Genomic DNA, 22,232 nt, shown 5'->3' with positions numbered 1-22,232 from the left:
CCAATTATCAATTTCATAGCTATTAATTATTTCAAAATCTATATTTGCTTTATTAATATATGAAGACAGAAGTGAAGTCTGTTAAAACAAAAATTCTAGGTTTTAAAAGACATTTTAAATGTATTCCAGTTGGATTTAATTTACTTGGATGCTTTATATTTCTCATATTATTGTAGAATAAATTAAATTATTTCTCATCTTTACAAATCCATAATAGAAAAACGAAACAAACTTTTAAGAAAAAGGTTCCAACAATTTGAGTAAGAAGGAACATCAGATATAAGTTCCCCTACTCCTTTTTTATCATATTTCTCCATTTAGTGATGACATATGAGTTCTGGTAACACACATTTTGCCAACTTCTCTTTTTGGGAGCCTTTGTTGAGGAGTGAGACAGGTTTCACTGATTGTGTTTCTATATATGCATATGTAGACCTTCTCTGTGAAGATCACCTTTGGCCTTATAACTAAGAAAAGTTGACATGAAAGCATAAACAAAGTTGAATTTATGATTGTTGGATTATCTACATTTGGTTCTGTACAGTATAATATTACTTAAAAATTGAACTTTTTTTCTGTAGCACATAATCTCACCAAGCAGATGGTGCCATGTCATTTTGACCAAGCTCTTCCATTTTCCCACATTGTCCAGCACAGAAGTGCCTTATGTGGAAGACATAAGTTTTCGGCTTAATAGATTTTTGCAAGACTTCTACTGACTGAAAAAATGACTCTAAAGTATAATGGATTTATCTTCAAAAATTATAAATCTGTTTCCAGAAGTAATTATAAGCATTTCTATGTTTAAACTTTATTGTAATTCACACATAAATTTGTTCCACATAAGAATGTCTACAAAGAGTAAAATTGCACTTAACCTTTTATGTCAATGTTCTTTAAAGTAATTTTAACATAATTTATACTATTTGCTGGTTAATTATAATTACCAATAACCTTATATTGATTTCTTACAATTATGTGGTAAAAGGATACCAGAAAAATAATTGTATACATGTATATTTTGTTTTTGCCAGTTAATAAAAAAAATGAAAAAAGATCTATTTTTGAAACCATCTTTTAAAATCTTTAGAAATGTGTTACTTTAAAGGAAAAATTTTGCTCAGTTCTATCTCCATTTTAGGTGGGAACATAGAGATAAAAGGCATGTCTTCTTTGTCCACTCTCTTTAAAACTGTGTATTTTTAAAAAAATATTATATTTTTAAAAAATTATTGTTATTTTCAGGAAACTTCCTCAGAGTAAGAACATAAAAACAATATTGAGTGAAACGTCAGCAAAACTGACTGTGATTTAGTTAAACACAAATCCTTAAAAATGTATTCAGATTATATAACCAGCATGCTATTATTTAATTCTATTTTGTAATTTTCCAAGTAATTTCAAAAATGAGCTATCAGATACAAGAGAATATTTTGTATAATTATATTAATAGATAACTGTACATTGACAGTTCCTGATTATAGAGTTAACTATTTTTTTAATGAAAATGATACTAGATATATAGGTTTTTAAACATGGAAATCCCACTCTCCTATGTTCCTATCATAAGGACTAAAGTTTTCAATTTAAAATAGGGGTGAGATAGGACTGATTATTGCTGTCTTTTTTAGAATGGAAGAAGTAACACTTAAAGACAGCCAGCAAATATATCCCATTCCTACAGAAACATCTCAGTGGGGTTTTCAGGCAGCTTAACTATGCTGCCAGTCATTGTGCCTTTCCAAATACGTTTTATGTTACATTTTCTTTAAAGCTGTACAGATGAGAATTAAAATAGGATGATACATATGCAGCCACATGTCAATTTCATCTCCCTTTTACCCTTGCATATCTTTAAGACAGCCCATCTACCTGATCTTTTGGAAGATGTTTAAATTAGGAGAAATTCAATGATACTATTTCCTCCTTTGTGCCCCATTATGCATATGCCCATAAGAGAAACCATTGCACTTGAGTGTGCTTACATTTACAGATCTGCTCCATTAGTCTTTTCTCCTCAGTGTCTACCTTCCACAGTGCCTGACACAAAACAAATTCCCAATAACAATTTGTGGATTAACAAGTAAACAAACCTCCTTTAAAAAGTACATGAGTGATCATATAGAAGTCAGTATTAAATAGGTCAAATTTAGACCCCATCTGTAGACAACTGTAGAAACATCGTTATGAGTTATTCCCTATGAAATATTTATTTGAAAATATACCCAGAAACATACATTTCATGTCTCTATATTATGAATTCTAATATAACTTTTTGGTGCCATGCATTCATATATAGCATGTATGTATATGAAAACAGTAGCTGCTCTAATTCCATTGCTTTCTAAAATTTAGAAATAAGTGTATAGTATAGCTCATGATATGACTATGTCGTTGGCAATTCCTAGATAAAACATTGAATTTGTCATTTATTTGCTAAATAATCCATAATATGTCCTCTAAAAATGCTTCAACAATATTTTGAAGTGACTAAAACAGAAACAATATGAATTGTAATAGGCAATAAATTAACAGCTTAAATAGTTAAAAGATGAAAAATAATTTTGAGTTTTAAGTTGTTTTTATTATAATTCTTATTATATAGTTGTATCTTCATTTCCATGCAAAACATATTATATAAATTAATTATATTATAAAGTATATATAGAGATGCAAATATAGTTTTAAACACCAAGAAATTATTTTTAAATATTTACCAATTAAAATATTTAATAAAATAAAATTAAAACTGATTATTTACTACACTGAAATGATTCCGAAACGATTCATACTGATACTTGTGAGCTATCTGAAATATGGAAAAGAAATTTAAAAAATGAATACCTTCACTGTTAAAATTTTAAGAAGTATTGTTGACATATAAAAAGTCAACAATTAGAAATCAAACAAGTATTCAGAAAATTAACATTAAATGGAAATTTTGGGTAATTTTGAGAAAAATAAGGACTGAGGATTTAATTAATCATTAAAATTATAAATCTAATCCATGAAAACACTGAAATAATTACAAAATGTTTAATATATTTAGGAAGAAGATAATCTAGGAGTTATGTAAGCAAAATTATCATCTTTCATAGAGGAACACCAAAAGAAAATATTTAATGATGATAATTCAAGAAATATCACTCCTGAGCACATTATTTAAAGTGATTAAATGTAGTAATTGATTGTAAAAACTGGAATATAGATAAAGAGGCATGAAGGAAGAAACTAATATTTTTTATCATATACTCTTTTATATCATTTTATTTTTAACATCCAAATGTATAAATTTGGAAAAAAAACACACAAATAGGTACTTTTTTGTGAATGTAAATGAATCTTAGACCAGAAGACTTAGTGTAATTTTTTTTCTTTTTTTAGCATAATAAAATATCAAGAAATAGTATAATTTAAGACACATATAATAAGATAGATTTGTATGATTTTGTAAATCTCAAGTAAAAAGCTTTTGATGTTTAAAGATATCTGTATTAACAATTTTTCTATCAGTTAAACTCTTCAATTTTACCCTTAAAAATTTCTATTGAATAATCTAAATAATCTTAAACAAATTTCTCTCTAGGGTATATGGAATGTACTTGTATATGTGTATTAATGAGTCATATAAAATGTTTAAATATGTTGGCAAAGTATTGTCTGAGACATACATATCATTCTGGTCACATTCATCCAAATAACTTGCCAGGTTTTTATCAATAATCTCTTGAAGAGGACTTAATATACTGCTTTAGATAAAGTTACTTGACTCAATTAATAATGCTATATATATCTCCATCACAGTGCTGTTGCACAAATTATAAGCTTTCCCACTGTCATTCTCCCCCAAATGATAGGCTTACATACTAAAGTTTAATAGAGACAGCGTGAGAATTATAAAACAGTGTGACTTTTAATAAAACATTAGAAGAGCCCTTTAAATCTACGACGTCAAAAATGAAGTTCACAAACTTATTCCCTTTGAAATCTACAGAGTAATCTAAGGAATAGTTAGAGGTGTCTTCCATTACTCTCTTTAGGAAGCTCTTTGCAAGACATCAGTGTAACCACAAAGGGACAAAAGCTTAAATTTTTATCATTCTATAACTCCTTGTAAGTTAAGCCATGTTTGAATAGAGACCCACTGAGAAAAGAATAAGTGGGGAAACGTTTTGATTACTTTTCTTAAATATACAATGGTGTTAAATTCAAAAGGTTGCTCCCTGGTTACATGGGGAAATGAATCCTCTGCATCCTGTAAAGGGGCTGCTGTTTTAACAAATATTTTTGTGGACCTTGTTTAGAGAAGTAGTAATTGGATTGGAAACAGAATAAAATGCTGAAAAGACAAAGTGGAGGTGTTACTAAAGGAACTGATTAATGTCCTGAAGGCTGCACTGCTTGATTAAAGGGGACACCAGCAGAGAAAGAAATGTAGACTATTGAGTTTTCCCATTTCTAACTTCAGTTTCAATTACCCAAAACTTAAATATTCTGGACGCTACAGAAAACCTGCATCTATATATGAATACTGTTCTAATAGGGTAGTAATAGTATTTATTTGTAAATGGAAAATACTTCCGGTATGTGGAAATTCCAAATCCAGAAAGCAGACATTTTAAAGATTCACATCAGATTTCCTGTGTAAAGTATAGTGTGTTCAGTTGCAAAGTTCATTATCATTTAAGTTAATGTTAAAAACAGGAATAGAACCTTCAGTTTCCACAATATAGGACCTAACATAGGCCTAATATGACTCAGGTGATTTTCTTTAGAGCTCTGTTCGTACCCATTAAAGAGTAATACCATGGTATGTGTGAAGAAAAGCAACTAGATATATAACAAACAAAGATGGTGACTGAGTTAAAAAGTGTTCAAGATTAAAAGAGTGACAGATAAGGGTGACACAGTAGTTGAAAACCAGAAGAGTAAAAATGTTGGTAAGGTAATCTTGCAAAAGCCTCTCATCCTTGAGCCTGTAATTTTAAACATTTTTCCAAACTCATTTCAGTTTGAGTCCTGAATCCATAAGTTTAGAAGAGAATTCTATTTGCTTGAAGTTCATACTCTAGGTGACAAGATAAAATCATGTATACAACTAGGATAAATATAGCAAGAATCCTATTTAGTAAAGCTACATAACACAAAGAAAAAACAGAAGATTAAAAAAAACTGAAAGTTTGTCATATAAATTCTCACCAACTCACTATCAAAAGCTGAAACCTAATGTCATCTGACATTGGACCAAAACTGAATTTTTATTTAGAGCAAGCAAACAGCTGCTTCTGAGAGGTTTGATGGTCTATTTTATATTCTAAATGTATCAATATTATCTAAATTTTACTGATCAATGAGTTATATTGGGAATTGCGCTACTACTCTCTTAATGTTGACCGTGAATCTGAAAAATATTATATCCATGTTTAATTGTATTTAATGGGAAAAAATGATTCCAAATGACTCATTTTCCCACTTGTACTCAAGAGATCTATCTTCTAAAGTCAGTTAAACTAGCTTTTTTCCTATACTAGAAACCCAAACTACCTTATACAGCACATCTGCACAGGACCTTTTGATCATGTGGTGTTAAATTAATAGACCCATGAGGTTATATTTACACTGGAACAATTCAATGATAAATTATTCTATAAAACATGTTTCACAAACACATTGGAAGAAACAAAATGTTTTGTGGGAAGTGTAAAGTAAGGAGAAAGGTGGGGAGAGAATTAGATGAATATGTCTTTAAACTTAGAGAATGCATAAAATAATAAACAGCCAAGGCTCTCAGTAATGAAATTTTTGTTAAATTCAAAATAAATAATAATGTTTCTTAACCACCCATCATGTATAAGGCACTGCACTGGGCATGTGGGGAATACAAACACTAACTAAAACCTAGTCCTTGACTTCAGGAACTAGGAAGATGTGATGGTTGATTTTATATGTCAACGGGGCTAGGCTGTGCCCAGTCGTTTGGTGGAACACTAGTCTGGACATCGCTGTGAAGGTGTCTGTGGAGATGATTAACATTTACAATCAGTTGAGTTTAAGTAAAACGTATTACCATCCATTATGTGTATGGGCCTCATCCGGTCAGTTGAAAGCCTTTAAAGCAAAGACTAAGGTTTCCCCCAAAAGAAGGAATTCTGTCATAAGACTTCACCATAGAAACCGTGCGGCAGTTTCTAGCCTGCCCTACAAATTAAGACTCAAGATTACAGTATCAACTCCTGTCTGAGTTTCCAGCCTGCTGGTCTGATCTGTGGATTTTGCACTCAAGACTACAACATCAACTCTTAATCTGAATTTCCTGCTGGCTGGCCAACCCTATAGATTTTGGACTTGACATTCTATCCACAATTATGTGAGCCAATCCCCTAAAATAAATCTTGCTCTGGATAGAGATAGAGATAGAGATGATTGATAGAGATAAGAGATCCTATTTATTCTGTTTTTCTGGAGAAATATTTTCTTATTACATAATACTCAACAACTTTCTCATGAAATTATTGTATAAATAGCCATTTAAATCTAGTGGAATGTAGCACCAAATACCCTCCATATTCTGAAATTGTCATCTCTCTGTGTTTAAACGTAGAAAAAAAAATAACTTCATGTAAGAAATAATTATATCATTCTTAAAGCATAGCATGATCAATCTGCTTCTTATTGTATTCCTATATTCTTATGTATACATAAAAGTGTGTATACATATTCCAATTATTTAAACTTATGTTAAGGGATGAAAAATAACATAAATATAAAAGAAGAGGTTTTCTACTCTAGCCTTTCTTTCATATGTGGCATATAATAATTAAATAAGAAATATGTCTTTCTTTTTTGGTATAAGTGAGTGCCTATATATTCTGTATTTAGAAATCATAAACAGGAATTAGTTTAAGCAATTCCCTTTTAATCTCACATGGAAGATGACTGTAGGTTTCCAGGGGCTGTGACTTGTGAAATCTGATATATTAAATTAGTTCTTAATAACTAGTTATCCCTGCTTTGTTACTGTTGATGTATTCTTGTGAATAAGGGTTCTCTGATTGAAGAAAATGAGTTAAAAGTGTCACTATACATGTTTGGTTTCCATCTCCTTTTCACTTTTTATTTTTTATAGAAAATTATGTATAATTTACACATATAAAATCTCTCTATATATGTTTATTTTGTATATTAATTTCTCTCTCAAAAGAGGGACATAAGTTCTACATAGTTTTTACTTCAGTTGTTTTAGAAGAATGTCTAGTTAAATATTCCAAGGCTTTAAAGAGAGAGAAATTCAGGTAAGTTCACATCCCTGTTGCCCAGACATGTCACAAAATTGCCACATCAAATTTGTACTTCTTTTTTCAGCTTGAGCTTCCAAGTGGTTAAATTAACTCTTCCAGAGCTATCCAAAAATGTTCTGGAAAGGCACACAGTTTAAGTCTTTGATCACAGAGCATTGAACCATTTACTGATACCCTGGAGGAGCTCACATGAGGTACAGCAAGATCATGCTTTGTCTCCAAATTTGCAAATCAAATTCCTGAGGTGATAGTTTTGTGACGAAGAGTATGGATTTCACAGGTTATTTTATTAGCATTAGTAATTCAAGTTTCAAATTCTGTGGTAAAACCAAGACATCTGTGTCAGTTACCTATAAAACTGCTGGTCCTGTAGAAATCAGAGAGAAACACTCTCCTGTAAGATGATTTTGCTCTGGTAATTATTTTGACACCACACTTTCTATATGTGCAGGCTAGCCTAGATTTCTCATGCAGAATGTTTTTGTAAAAATGTGAATGTGGTGTAAAATTAAAGGATTTGCTTTATCAGAAGCAAGAATTTATGTTTTTATTCATGTGTTTATTACACACATATATGTACATAAACATACCTTATTCAAAAATGGACTTAGTATTAATAATGTAAGATTATATTAGAAAATAAAATTACATGTTAAATTTAAGGTATTTTTGTAATTGTAGTTAAATTACAACTTAACAAAAGCGGTGGTAATACCATTTAATAATATAGGCAACAGATGAAATTTTTTAAAATAAAATTGTTTTAATTTGTTTTAAATAATCATGGACATATTAAGGTAAATAATTTCCTTTACTTAAATAAGAGGATATTAGAATGCTTTGTCCAATAGAATATCTAGGAGAAGTTGGCCTATCTTATCTCACTTTTGTAATATTTTTTCCTTCTTTTCATTCTAAAGCATGGCATTAAAGTATAAATTGTTGTCTCCATATACCATTATATGACAGCAACAGTGGTTACTGGTAGCTGGAGTGAGGAGTTGAAAACAAAGGAACTGATATTTCCCCTTATAAATCTAAATTGTCCATTCCATTGAGACCTCATAAAAAATAAAGAATAAAGGGAATCAACTTTTCTAAAGCATTTAATTTACCCCAAATTTACACCAGATTATTTATACAATATTTTCTTTTTATTTTGTGACAGTAACCACTGCCTACAAAAATAGGAGGCATTCTAAACTAAGGAGCAGATGAAGTTATTGCACGTTTTGTTTATTCCTGGTATTTCACTTCTGTCACCTTATTTTAAATGCAAACAAGTATGTAGGAATACATAATATGTTATTTTGTCTTTCCCCTCAAATATAAAGCCTGTGTAGAGTAACAGCCAATATCATAGCTTTATTATTTTTCTTCCAACATAAGTGTATAGGTTTCATTATATTTCTAACATATAATTGCTGTATAAAATTGCAAAAGAATTTTTTGATACTTGCCTGAAATCCCAGGAGCTTTTCACTAGGCTTAATATGCCTCTGAAATTCACATTCTATAGGTTGTATCACTTTGATTCCATCTTCATAAAAAACATAGAACATGTTCCCAATTCCCAGACCTTAGGAATAAAAACACATTTAAAAGTTCAAAATAAAATTATCATAAACCTTTACAACCAAAACTCAGTGCCCCTCACATCCCTAGCAGGAGATCAATTTGTGTAGTCATGTAATGTTAATAAAGCAAACCATATGGGACCTTTATTCTACACCCAAGCCACTTTGCGATATGCAGACATTCTACTTTATTCTCCCCCATCTGCAATTCAGTGGTTTATTTAATATAATTCAATAAATGTTTCATATATTTTAAAATAATTATATATGGGGATCATATACTCTTTGATACATAGATTATGTTGGATATCTTCCCCATTTAATGAAGGTGTTGATTAAGGAATGAGAACTTTTTGAAGAATCAGATGTATTCTATTTTTATTAGAGTTCACTAGGGAAAATTAAATTTCATTCTTTGTAGGAGTATAGTTTATAGAAAGATTTTGAGAAACGAAAAGATCAAGTGCCCTAGATTTTGTAAAATATATATTTTCTCAAACTAATTTCTTTCCACATAATGCTACATAGAGATCCTACAAATTAGTTTTGTACACTAGCAATTTGGGGGGGGTCTATTTCTGTACTTTGAAACAAATTAAGGTCTCAGAAAGATTTCATTTTAATCATTTAAATCACACTTTTAATTTTTTTTTCTTACTACAGATCTAGGAGTGTGACATCTCAGAAATTAGTCTCCTCTACTTTATAAATCCACATATAATGGTTGTAGGAGGCTACATGTTTGACACCTGGAATGTAGTGCAGATTAACCAAGGCCTGAGCCTAAGGAGCTTTTGCATAATCATGCACACCTGTTCTCTTTGTTGCTTCTGCCTCTGCCTTGTTCCAATGTGCCCAGCCCCAAGCCTATGTAGTCCTTCCTTTTCTGATCCTTGCCTGTGTAGCTCCTTTGTTCAATTGTATTGATTTGCACAATCAAATTTATTCATTCCAGTTATATTTTACATAATTCAGTGATAGCACACACTCTTTGAAAGATAAGCAATAGCATTGAAATCTTGATAGTTTGGAAAGCCAAACCATTGTTGCTTAAAATGTTTAAATTCTAAAAACATCTATAAAGAGAAAGATAATTTATTTAAATACAAAAAAATTCCCCAAGCATTTTTTTTTTTAAATCAATTGAGAACTCCTGTAAGGTCTATTAAGTCTGACCTGGGGCTTTGTATCCACTTAGGATTACAATAAAAGTTTATTGATTTGTAAAAATATTTGTACATTGAAGTTAAGTCACATTTAATCTTATAAATGTGTTTTTAGTAAAAAAAAATTTCCAGTTTTGCCCGTGGAGCCATGTATTCATATATTCTTCAGAGGAAAATGAATTCAAACTTATGACTTTATTGGTGTTTGTATATAATGTGTATACATTTTTCTTTAGTTAGCACATAAGATTAGTTCTAATAATAAGTATACATTTTAAATGAACCCAGGTTGTTTGACACATCTTATTATTTTATAAATGATTCTCAGTACTTATATATTAATAGATGCAATCTTTATCAGTTAATTTTGCAGTATAATTCCAGAGAGCACTATGTTAAGGTAGGATATTCCCGAAGAGTAGCAGAATTGACAAAAACTAAATTCTCCACATTTTTCATAAAATAAAATTTAGTTAGCTGTTATTTCTAATTATAGTTGTGCAAAAATTAATACAAATTCCATGCCCAAAGGATAAAACTTTTAAAAAAAGAGCACATCAGCATTTATGCAAAAATTTTGATTTGTATCAGGAAAGTCTCCTGTAAACATTAACATAAGATTGATATATGCTACATACCAATAACTATCAATTTAATATTATTGGTTCCTGAATATTGTTGTTGAAACTTACAAACATAACCAAGTAGCAATGTGGTGTCTAATTTTCAATTGTGTCAGTTACATACTATGTTTGAGGTTTATTACAAAGCTCTTAGCATTTTTGAATGAACATGACTGCCCTCCTTTAACTCCTCCAAAATACTGTTCTACACTCATGAATTTAAATGTGTTTGAACCTGACAACTACTCTGAGTCCAGGTTGTTTGCAATGTTTCTTGAAATATTTTCTTCTCTTACCCCTATACGTACTTTTATTATTTCGTTTTACCATATTCTGCAAACACATGAATCAGTGGGATTCTACTATGATTTGTTGCACTGATCAAATTTCTGAGCTGTATTTTCCTCTAAAACCACTTAATCCATCCAAAGCACTCTTTCAAATCTGAGAGCTATTTTCTCACTTTTAAAAATATGAATTACATATCAACATTTTTACAAAGCATAAACTACCTTCCAGGTTACAAGTTATAGAAGAAATACAGATATCATTATGCAAAGTTTAGTTTGTTTTTTTCATTTAACTGTTTTCAGTTGGGATATAACTCCTCAGTGCTAATGAAATAGTAATGCCAACAAAACACTGTGTATAACTATATTTGAAATAGTAATTATAAAATAAACATCTACATATTGATCACTCTGCTTATGAAATATAACTCCATACCTTTACCTTTAAAGTTACTTGTGAACTTCTCCCCTCCTTAATCACAAGAAGGGGATTGGTAATCTCCGTACTCTGCATTCTGATAGACTGGAGGAAAATCATTATATAAAAATGCTATAGGATATAGAATTTACTCTTTTACCATAGTGATATTAATCTGTGCGATAATTTCCCCATATCAAATTTGGAGATTGTAATTACACTTACGTCATGCAGCTGTTGTAAGAATTAAGTTAGGTAAAGAAGATAAATATTTAGCAGAGTGACTGGCACACAGTAAGATTTCAAGAAACGATAGCTGTTATAATTATCATAGCTGACATCCCTCCTTTGAAACACTCTTTAAAAAAGCAAATGGTGGAATGGTATATAACAAGAATTTGATTACTCTCCTCATTTTTCCTCAAACCAATACTGGGAGATATGCTGCTAAATTTTAGTTTTCTAGGATATCAAATTTTAAGTCCTGTTTTTTCAGAATCTGTGAATTGATTCTAAAAAGATCAATTTCATTTTCTATTACAGCATTTCTCAAACTTGATTCTTTCAGAGAGTCTACCAAGTGAAACTATTTTCATAATAATATTAAGATGTCATTTACATTTTCTCTATCAATTCTCATACAAATGTAGAATGTAGTTTTCGACAGTCTACATGAACTGTGATGTTCCATGTATCATATCACAACAATTCAATTCAGAAGCAGACACAAGAATCTAGCATCTTCTATTAAGCAAGAAATTAAAAGGGTTTGCAAAATGTAAAACAATGTGACTCTTCTATTTTTTTTTGGGGGGGTGCGTTTTTTAAAAAAATAATATGCTATGTATGTCCACATCTGATAGGTTTATTATGGCTATTTGCAGTAAGTTAATAAATGCTTGTTTTAATGTTATCTGTTTTAATTTCTAATATCTAAATATTAGTGGACAAAAATAAACCACACACAAAAATGCTCTTTAAGTTCTTAATGATATTTAAGAGTATAAAGGGGTCCTGAATCTCAAAAAGTTTGATAATCATGTAGGTTTCAAATACACTTCTTTCTTGATTAATGCATTTTGTTGAAGTACATTACAAACATTCTCAACTTCTGTGAAAGCTTCCACCACTCAATCAACAGTAAAGATTGGGAGTATGTGCAGGCTGTTTTTTGTTTTTCATCCCCTGGTGAAGATAGACACATGTACTTTGTCTTTTCCAGGTCGATTGTTAATCTAATGGAGCATAGTAGCTTTAGAAAGTGATCCATAATTTGATCCTCACATTGTGAGCTTTCTTTTTACTTTTTTGTTTTTGTTTTTTTTCTATACACCGGGAAGACATAAGCAAGAATTACTTGCAGTCTCATGAGAAAGAAGTATTCCCCATGGAATTTTCTAATCAATACCATACCTTTAACTACAAGAAATGAACTAAGAAAAAAAATGGATGCAATGCACATTCCTGTCACAATCCTTTGGGAATAAGAGGCTTTTCAAGGATAATAGTGTACCATGTTAATATAATTGTATCATTTATATATAATATATAATTTATGTAAGCAATAAAATTTGGTTAATTTCTGATTATTGGATGCATATTTAAGTCGTTCATAAAAGATACTTTGTGGTGATGATTTTCCTCCTCTGACTTAAATTGACATTACTTTAGCATTTATGTTATAGCCAATGGCAAGTTATAAATCTATGAGGTAGTGATTTGGTAACCAATCAAATGTGCTTCAGTAGGTTTTGGTGTTATACAAAATCCTTCATGTGTTGATATTGTCCATTTCACTTTCAAGTGATACTAAACTTATATAGGTATATTTCTGAAATATAGACAAAATCCCATCTTTTAGCTACAGAATAGTATCAGTATTAGAATAGACAGTCCACATTACATTTCTCACCTTGAATAACTCAGCAGGGATAGATTTTTGGTTCAGAAATGTTCTCATATTCTTTCTTGAAGCTAAAAATGTCTTCACTCACAGAGCAAAATGATAACATTGCACATAAGGTCTTTGTACGATGTTCAACTAAAATAAGACTTGCTTAATTCTCTCATTCTTACTAGAAAGTTTTTGGGGAGTGATTCTGTCAAGCTCTTTTTTTGGCACTGTTAACCCAGGAAGTGCGTACTATCTGTCCACTATGTACATTTGCCAGAGGGATGTTATCAAAAACCAATCTTTTTGAGTAGGTATACAATCTCCTGACTTCCAAAGTTATACTGAAAAAACTAAATGCAAGTCTGCATAATTAATTTCATAGAATAATTAGCAGGGCATTAAATAACATTGTAATTTTAAAAGCTTAGGTTGATACAGTTTTTAACAGAGAAGTTAGTGAACTGGCCAGTGCAAATACTGACAGCTTGATTATAATTTAATTGGCGCAATGTACTAGCCATTAGAAAGCATAATCTTCACCTCCCCCAACGTTATTATAACACTAAATCTCCTGAATTTGGAAGCCTTATTCTCTGAAAATTCTCCTTTTTCATTTTAAATATTATTGAATATTATTGTGAGGCAGTAGTCTAACTTTTTTTCATCTAAAAATAATTATATCAGAAGTTTTAAAAGCACGCTAGATAGCTGTGTGTTCTTCTGTATTTCTCAACCTTTCTCACAGGGTAGGTTAGTTGTGGCTAATGAAACTTTAAATAATTTTAGGCTGAGGGAGTTAAGCGGACCTGCTTGCTGTACCCATGTCTCCCCACTCTGGTGACATTGGAAACCTCATATTACGCATCACTAAGTTAATTACATTATGATGTTATATATAAATTTTGTTTTATAATTTCACTGCATTTCTATTTGTATTTTTAACTGGTTTGTGTTAATTAACCCAACTAATATCATGATTTATTTTAAATATTTCTAAAGCACATTTTGTGTGAATAGATGCATAAACATTTACAAAGAATAAAAAAGGCAATTTTCATAAATGTGATTTTTTTTGCTTTCAAACTATTCAAATGTCATATGAAGCTGGTATTTTTCAATATATGTTCTATTCAATATTGATAGTATAGATAGTCATCAAAATAACTCCATGTTCTAATAAATTTGGAAAATGTTTTGTTATGTACTGACCCACCCCATACCTCTCCTTGGAGATTAAAATTAGCATATGTAAAGTTCAGATAAATCCTTTTGTGAATATAATGGCTTAAATTCCTGTAATTCATTGCATATGCTATCCAAAACACATATTAACTTAGACTTAATAACATACACCTAAACTTATTTTTCACTAAATAAACATTAGGAAATACTTTTCTGATTATATTTGATTAGTAAATCATAAATATACTGAAAAAGAAATCCAATCACACAGAATATTTTAATATATATTTAAAAAACATATAGTAAAATTATTTGTCAATGAGAATGATTTTGGCCTTGAAACTAGATTTACAGTTTCTTTTAAGATAGAAAGTTTAGGTCAGCATTAAATCTTATTCATCTGTGAATTTCCAATGTTTTATATTTAATAAGTCTTTAAAATATTTCTTCACAAATAAGTGAGATACATCCTCTCTTAATGTTGTCTCTTTTTACACTCTTGTAAATTAAAATGATGAATAGAAAGAACTAAAAGTTGAATCCAGAGAGATAGAGAGTGCTGTCTTTTAAGTTTAATTAAGGTGATTGGTAAGATAATACATATTAAGTTCAGTGAAATGTATTTAAATTCAAACTCCTGGCTAAGCTAGATTCTAATATTCATGTTTTAAAAATTAATATTATAATTTTTAATATCAAGTAATATAGTTTTAACATTTATAGGTAAGTAAAATGACCATATGAGAGGTATTATCATTTTTGACTCTCTTTCCCGTATTAAAGTGCCTGAAATTTTACAATTGATTCTTTCTTGGATAAATTTTTCTTGGCAAAGAGGCAAACATACAAAAATAAAACACAGCTAGAATAGAAATAAAAAATGGTTCTCAGAAATATATAATTTATACTTGTTATTATTCTAGTTTTTAAAAATGGCATTAAAAATTTGCTTTGGAAACTTTAGTTAGCTAATATTTTAATTATTTTTATGTAATAATTATACATATGTTGGAGTTCAGTGACTTTTTAAGCTGGTATATTATAATTTTTAATTGTAGTACCTTGCCAATAATTGTAGCAGTATAAAAAATAGTTTATAGATACCTATGAATCTAAATCAAATATGTTGTCTTCATATATCTGTTTTTTAAATATTGTTTAAGAAGCAACAAAGTATTCTGATGATAATTGCATATAGATAGAATAAAAGAATTAAAAAATTTACCCAAAGACACTTCTTGTATATGCCTTAAAATTATCTACAAAATGTACTAAATATATTTTTCTTAAGCACATATTATGTGTCAAGCAAAATCATGAAGAATAAGAACATAATTGATTAATGGAAAAAAATTATTGAGGCTTAATCGTTCCATAAACTAATGGAAGACATTTTTAAATAGATAAAAAAATTTCATATAATGAATCTCAGCATGATTTTAATTAATCTGAAGAGCTCCTATACTTTTGATGGTGGCCTGAAGAGTGGTATGTGATTATTATTATGCAATAAAGATTATTATAAACTAATAATGCTCAGTAATAATCAAAATCAAAATATAAGAAAGAGTGATTTTATACACTTTAAGTTGATTTATATATCACAAAATCATGAGGAGAGTGCAAAGTCTATTTCAAGCATTGCACTAAAAGCATCTGACTCAATGAGGTAAAAAATTTTTTCCAGCAATTAACCATCAGAGCCAGATCTGTGGTACTTGATCTCTGACTCCTTAGGTATTATTCCTTCCATTACAATGATAAAATGAAATCAAGTTTTAAAATGCCAAAATACTCATTTGATCTCAAGAGCAAGGCAGCGTAAAGAAATGTTGTTTAAAAGATATGTCAATGCTGGGTTCAATAATGATTGAATCAGGTACATTCGGATGTGAAATATTCAAGTGGAATAAAAGGAGAGAGTATAGTTACATCAGAATCTCTTTAATAAAACCGGATCTTAAAGGAGCTCATACAAAAGACTTAAGGAGTGACAAATATGAAGGCAGAAAAAATAAGTTGGATGCCTCATTCTTGCACACAGAATTGAGATAGCTAAATTCCAGAATTACTTGAGGTTTATGAGAATGTCCCTCATAGAGAGCAGTGACCCGGGTTTCTACAGAAAGCTATAACTGGGGAAGAGAAAGTTTGTCTAGCATGGGTTGTGAAGGCAATTTTGGCTATTGCTTACCAGGATTATAATGATGGCTTATAAATATTTTCTTCTAAGAATTTAAGTAAAGCACAATTGATAGACTATTTGAGACCTGGTCAAACACATTCTCCCCAGACTTTGTGACTAAATGAGGAAAAACTAATGGCAATTGCATAATAAATGACAGTGGATACCACTTTTTGAGTTCTGGTTATATCTAAGGAACAGATAACTCTCCTGAGTGTTGACTACTATATTCCTTTTTGAGATAAGAAGATTGTGGCATAAAAAGGCTGCATCACTTGCCCTATATTCTGTAATGGTGGGGACCACATTTGAATCCAGGTCCTTCAAGTTTGTAACCCAATTTTTAATATAATTTATTTATTCCCTTGATAAGGCAATGGTTTTTAGAATTATTCTCATTCCAACTTAATCAGTGTTTATTATGTAAATTGTTTGTTTTTAAATGATCACATGTATATCTTTGACCTAATTTTATACTCCTGCAAGTATTTTAATATATTGCAATGAAATTTCCAGGCTATACATGAATGATAAATCAAGCTGATGAAAAGTAATAAACATCTGTAATAGTAGCGGTTTACACAAGAATATTGAAATATAATCAATTAAAATTATTGCATCAAAATAAAGAAGAATAAGGTAATTACTGAAACATGTTAGTCAACAAATGTAAAAAAAATCAGGCAAAATTGTCACAGCGATGTAAAAATTAATTGAATTTATAGTACCTTCTTCTCTCCATAATATGTTAGCTACTGCAGCATGTTAAAAAGAAAAAGAAGAGAAAGAAAAATGAGTAAAGAGAGCATTAGCTGCATAATATATCTAACTATTAAAGAGGTCAAAATCTCTAGGATAGAACATGTACACAAAAGTAGTGATGATGAATGCAAGTTAAATTAACCAAACAATAAAAATTGGGATCAGCTAATAATACTCTGTGCATTTATTGAAATAGCCAATTTTCCTTTGGAATAAATATTTTGTTAGTAAACAAAAAACATTTTATGCATCATTGAAAAGAATAGGGTATTTAAGATAATTTTATCAAAAAACATTTTTAGAGCAAGTATTGGTTGTTAAACTATTTATTTAGTTGACAGTTTAGGTAAAAGTTACCAACAAAAAAGCTATACATTTATAATTCTCAGTACTCACATATGTAATATTCCTATATAATATGAAATATTCCTGAACAAGAATGATTCTTGTAAATACAAGATATTAAACACAGAAGTAGCCTAGTTTTAAGTAGTAGATGTTTTCACTGTTTCAAACCAGATAGAAAGAAAATATATCTGGATAGACTTTATGTATTTCAGTGCATACTGAATTGTTTCTAGACAATAGGCTTATTAAATATTATGTAGGGAGTAAATCAGGAGAGAGTTATAATAGTAAGACAGAAATAAAAAAATACCAATTGAAAATATTCTTGAGGAAATGTCTACCTCTTTTATAATTCAAAGGCACACAAACTCTACATATTTTCAAAGTAAAGCAATGTAAGTGAAAAGAAAGTAAAAAATGGAAAATCTCATACACACGTTAATTACTTCCTATTTTGATTATATTAAAGCATAATCACTTTTTCATTTAACTGAACCCCTGTGTATATGTAGCAGAGCCAAGAACGGAGTTTAGCACTCCTTACTTGAGGCTTAAGGCCAAAGTCATGCAGCTTTCAGCACCTGCTATATTTCTTTAAAAAATAAATTGTTAAAGGTAAGCATTTTTTGTGATTTTTCAGTGTTAAAAATATATTCAAACATGAATACATGACGTGTGCATTCCTTCAGCACATTTTGTGCTGTTATTCTTGTGCATCCAATGTGCTTGGAATAAATAGGAAAAAAGTACGAACTCTCAGTTATAAGATGAATAAGTCCTGGAGATCTCATGTACAGCATGGGAGGTGATGGATGTGTTAATTAACTTGACCATGATAACCATCATACAATACATATATATATATATATATATATATGAAATCATCATCTTGTACACCTTGAACATACCCAATCTTTGTCAAGTAAATATTTTAAAATAATAAAATAAAAAGACAAATCTTATTCTCAAGGAGAGGCTACAGACATGAGAGGAAAGAGAAACAAAGATTACCACCAGGTAATAAGTGAGATAGGAAAAGCAAATATGAGTCAGCCAGTATGAGTGAGACAGAACGATCATCTCTGAGGGGAAGATGCTGGGTGGTGAAGGAACAGCTTCATTGGGCTGGTGCTCTGCAGGCAAGGTGACATTACCTAAGCTGACAGGAGAGCTGTGGGGTGTAGGAGGCCTAGAGAGGTTATTCTACACAAGAAAAAAAAACATTTTCAAGGCATACCAGCCAGAAATATGAAAACACATCCAGAGAATTTCAAGCAATTTGTATTATTTGGAGGATAAAACGTATAGAAGATGAAGCTGGACTGTTTATGATAAAATCAAGTAAGTTTTGGTATACAATACAAAAGAAATTAAATTTTCTTCTGTAGGTTCAGGAAAGGTTGAGTCATAGTTAGACATCATTACTTCTCTGTCTGATAGAAAAAGGTAGCTAAGCACATGTTTCTTTATATCCCCATCTATTCACTTAATGATTACTAATTGAATACCTAGCATGTGTTAGTGTATTCAGCACTACAGTACACAGGTTTCTGTTCTAATAGAGCCCATATTCTTGTTGGATAGACAAAAAGTATTCAAACAATGACAGAAAAAAATTCAAAATTGCAAATTTAGTGTGTTATCAAAGAGAGAGACAGTACTGTGAATGTTTCTATTGAATGGATTAGACACAGTCAGTACACCTGGGGGAGACTTCCCTAAGGGTAATGATTAAAGTGAAGTCTGCAAGATAAGTAAGGGTAAACTAAGTAAGGATTATAGGGATTGGCTTTCTAGATACAGGAAAAAGCATGCACAAAATCCTACTGGTATGTCAAAGTACTGCTATTTTAAAGGACTAAGGACATTAGTACTATGGACAGAGACATTTTAGGGTAAGCAATCATCTATAAATATATACCAAAAAAATACAAAATGACCCATAATATCATATAAGGTAAAAGTCAAGTAACTACATATTGAACTTAAAATTACAAAAACACAGTAGTTAAATATGAGACAAAAACTGTTAGGACTGGATATAATATTAATAAATCTATAATCATAGTCTGCTTTTTAACATAATCACTCTCATTACTCGAAAAATGATGGAAAAAGACAAATTTCAACAATACAATTATCAAAATTGAATTACTATATTTATAATGAAGGTTTAACTATATAAACAGAAAGTGTTTTCTTTTCACTTTTTTGGGGAAAATTTCCAAGAGAGGCCACAAGGTAAATTACAAAATAAAATGTCTCTCCCTATTCTGTAGGTATATTCCAATAAACAGAAATTGTTTAGGCATTTTCAGACAATAATGAAATGAAAATGCAAATAGACAAGTGTTTAAATTTAAATCCACAAACTTAAAAAATAAAATATAATTACAGTTTACATAAAACACAATGAAAAAGAGAATTTAACATGTGGACACAATGGGTTTTAACCAAAAAATAATAGATAGACTTAATTGATGCTTTATTAGGCAAAACAGAGGAAAGACAGAGAAAGTGAGAGAAGGAAGGAAGAAAGAGGGGGAGGATTAAGGTGGCGGGGCAGAAAGAGGGGGGGGACAGGGAGGGAGGAAAATGACTGTAGCTATAATGGTTTTAAATTAATGTAGGAGTTTTTGCTAAATCTAAATATCATAAAAACATCCAAGGAAATACAAATTTCCAAACAGGACATGAAGAAAACTGAATATATATTACCATGTGATTGGTAGAAATATTTTTAAAAACCATTTTCTTCTGAAATACTTTTAAGGTCAGAGGTTTTTATCATGAGTATTTATTAATTTTCAAGAATATAGCACTGAACAACTATTTTCCTTGGCTACTCATGTAAACTGCCTGGCTTTTCATTGACATAAATTTCTTTGCTTGTCCTTCTCCTTGTCTAAAAGTTTAAGATGTGCACTACTGCAAATCATTTTTTGATAAAGTTCATTTATGTAAGGATAACATTTAAACTAGATGTCTTATTGACTGCTTTCCTTTTGGATTTAAGAAATTGACTTAACTTCAGCAGGCAAATGAAAAGGACAACCGTAAAAGAAAATGTAGATAAAATTTAATGTATTTGTAAAATGTATGGTTAGTGTTATGGTAGTTGAAATTTCTTCGAATGTACATATGAAAAATGAAACGAGACATTTAAACTGTACTATTTTTAGGCTAGAAACTACATTAGATATGTCAAGTACATTGCCCGCCATATGCCAAATTCAAATCCACTTTTAAATGAAACTGTCACTATTTTAACACTAATTAAAGGTGATTCCCCCCTGTGACTAACCAGAGTCCCAACCCAGTACATCAGCTGATCAGGCCACAGTGTACAGCTTACATTTGGGTATATAATACAGAAATTAGCCAGGAAATCATAGTCTCAATTACCATGAAGTGATGAGATGGGATGATCAGACTCTTTATTAGGAAAACTGGAATCAAGGAATCATGTTGAAAATGAACAGCAGAGAGCACAAGAATTGTAAGAATGCATAGCAAAAGGCACCATGAAGTATAGTCAGGGCTATGATAACTTGTGGTAATGTAAAGCAAGACTCAAAACAAAGGAAAGTTAAAAAAAGACTGGATGCAACCCAGGAGAGAGGCAAGAAGGGTCAGAAGTCCTGTGTGTAATGCAGGTTTCTGGATTCTGAATGTGGATCTATCCCTGACTGCTTCATGTTGCCAGTTTAAAGTTCATGCCAGTTTTAAAATAATCTATTATTTAACCAAATAATATAAGTCTAGTTGTGGCAAACAAATGAATCTGATTGAAACCAAGACAAGGTAAGAAGTGTTGCTGTGTCAAAAGATTAATATAAAAACTACATCCATCTTTCCCTCCAATGTCAAACCAAATAAACATACAATATGAGTGCTTACCTTATGATGTGTAACATATTATCTCAAACTTAGTGGCTTAAAACAATAAACATTTATGGTGGGAGTAGCTTGGCTGGGACCGTTCTGGCTTGGGCTATCTCATGAGGGTACATTCATCCGAAGGCTTGGTTCGGGCTGGGAGATCCACTTCTGAGGTGGCTCCTATGTGCCCCTGGTAATTTGCTGTTGGTTGTTAGTAGGAGGCCTTAGTTCTTTACTTCCTGGGCCTCTCCTAAAGCTGGTTAAGTGTATTCACATCCTGGCAATGGGCTTCCCCCAGAAGGAGAGATCCAAAAACGCAAGGCAGAGGCTGTAATGCCCTTAAGGAGCAGGCTTCAGAAGTCATTCACCTTCACCGCCAGCCTACTTCATGTGTGATAGACACCTTCCTTGCTTCAAACTGGAAAGAGATTACAAAGTTGTGTATAGCAGGAGGTCATGGTCCTTAGTTATTCCTGGACACACACAGTCTTAGATAAGAGACTGCTACTAAGAAAACATAACTTAAAGAAAAATTTTCTAGCTAACAGCCTCCTTGCCAGATTGCCAACAGCTGAGCTTCTCTTTATATAGAAATTCTAAGGCCACC

General features: G+C 30.8%; 1 protein-coding gene across 3 annotated transcripts in view; it reads right to left on the bottom strand.

Moving 5' to 3' along the window:
- The window catches only part of FSTL5 (follistatin like 5), a 633,702-nt gene that overhangs the window by 70,126 nt on the left and 541,344 nt on the right, over positions 1 to 22,232 (bottom strand). For 2 of the 3 annotated variants that reach the window (XM_045552739.1, XM_045552740.1), the window contains exons 11-12: positions 17,362 to 17,388; positions 8,759 to 8,877 (exon numbers count right to left, since the gene is read on the bottom strand). In XM_045552739.1, the coding sequence (XP_045408695.1) occupies positions 8,759 to 8,877; positions 17,362 to 17,388 (146 nt within the window). The remainder of the gene's footprint in view (positions 1 to 8,758; positions 8,878 to 17,361; positions 17,389 to 22,232) is intronic. The other variant, XM_045552741.1, reaches the window with a different exon arrangement.

Source organism: Lemur catta, chromosome 5 (genome assembly GCF_020740605.2).
Source record: "Lemur catta isolate mLemCat1 chromosome 5, mLemCat1.pri, whole genome shotgun sequence".
NCBI lineage: Eukaryota > Metazoa > Chordata > Mammalia > Primates > Lemuridae > Lemur > Lemur catta.
The sequence above is the reverse complement of the archived record's forward strand: the minus strand, read 5'-3'. Positions and strand labels throughout refer to the sequence as shown.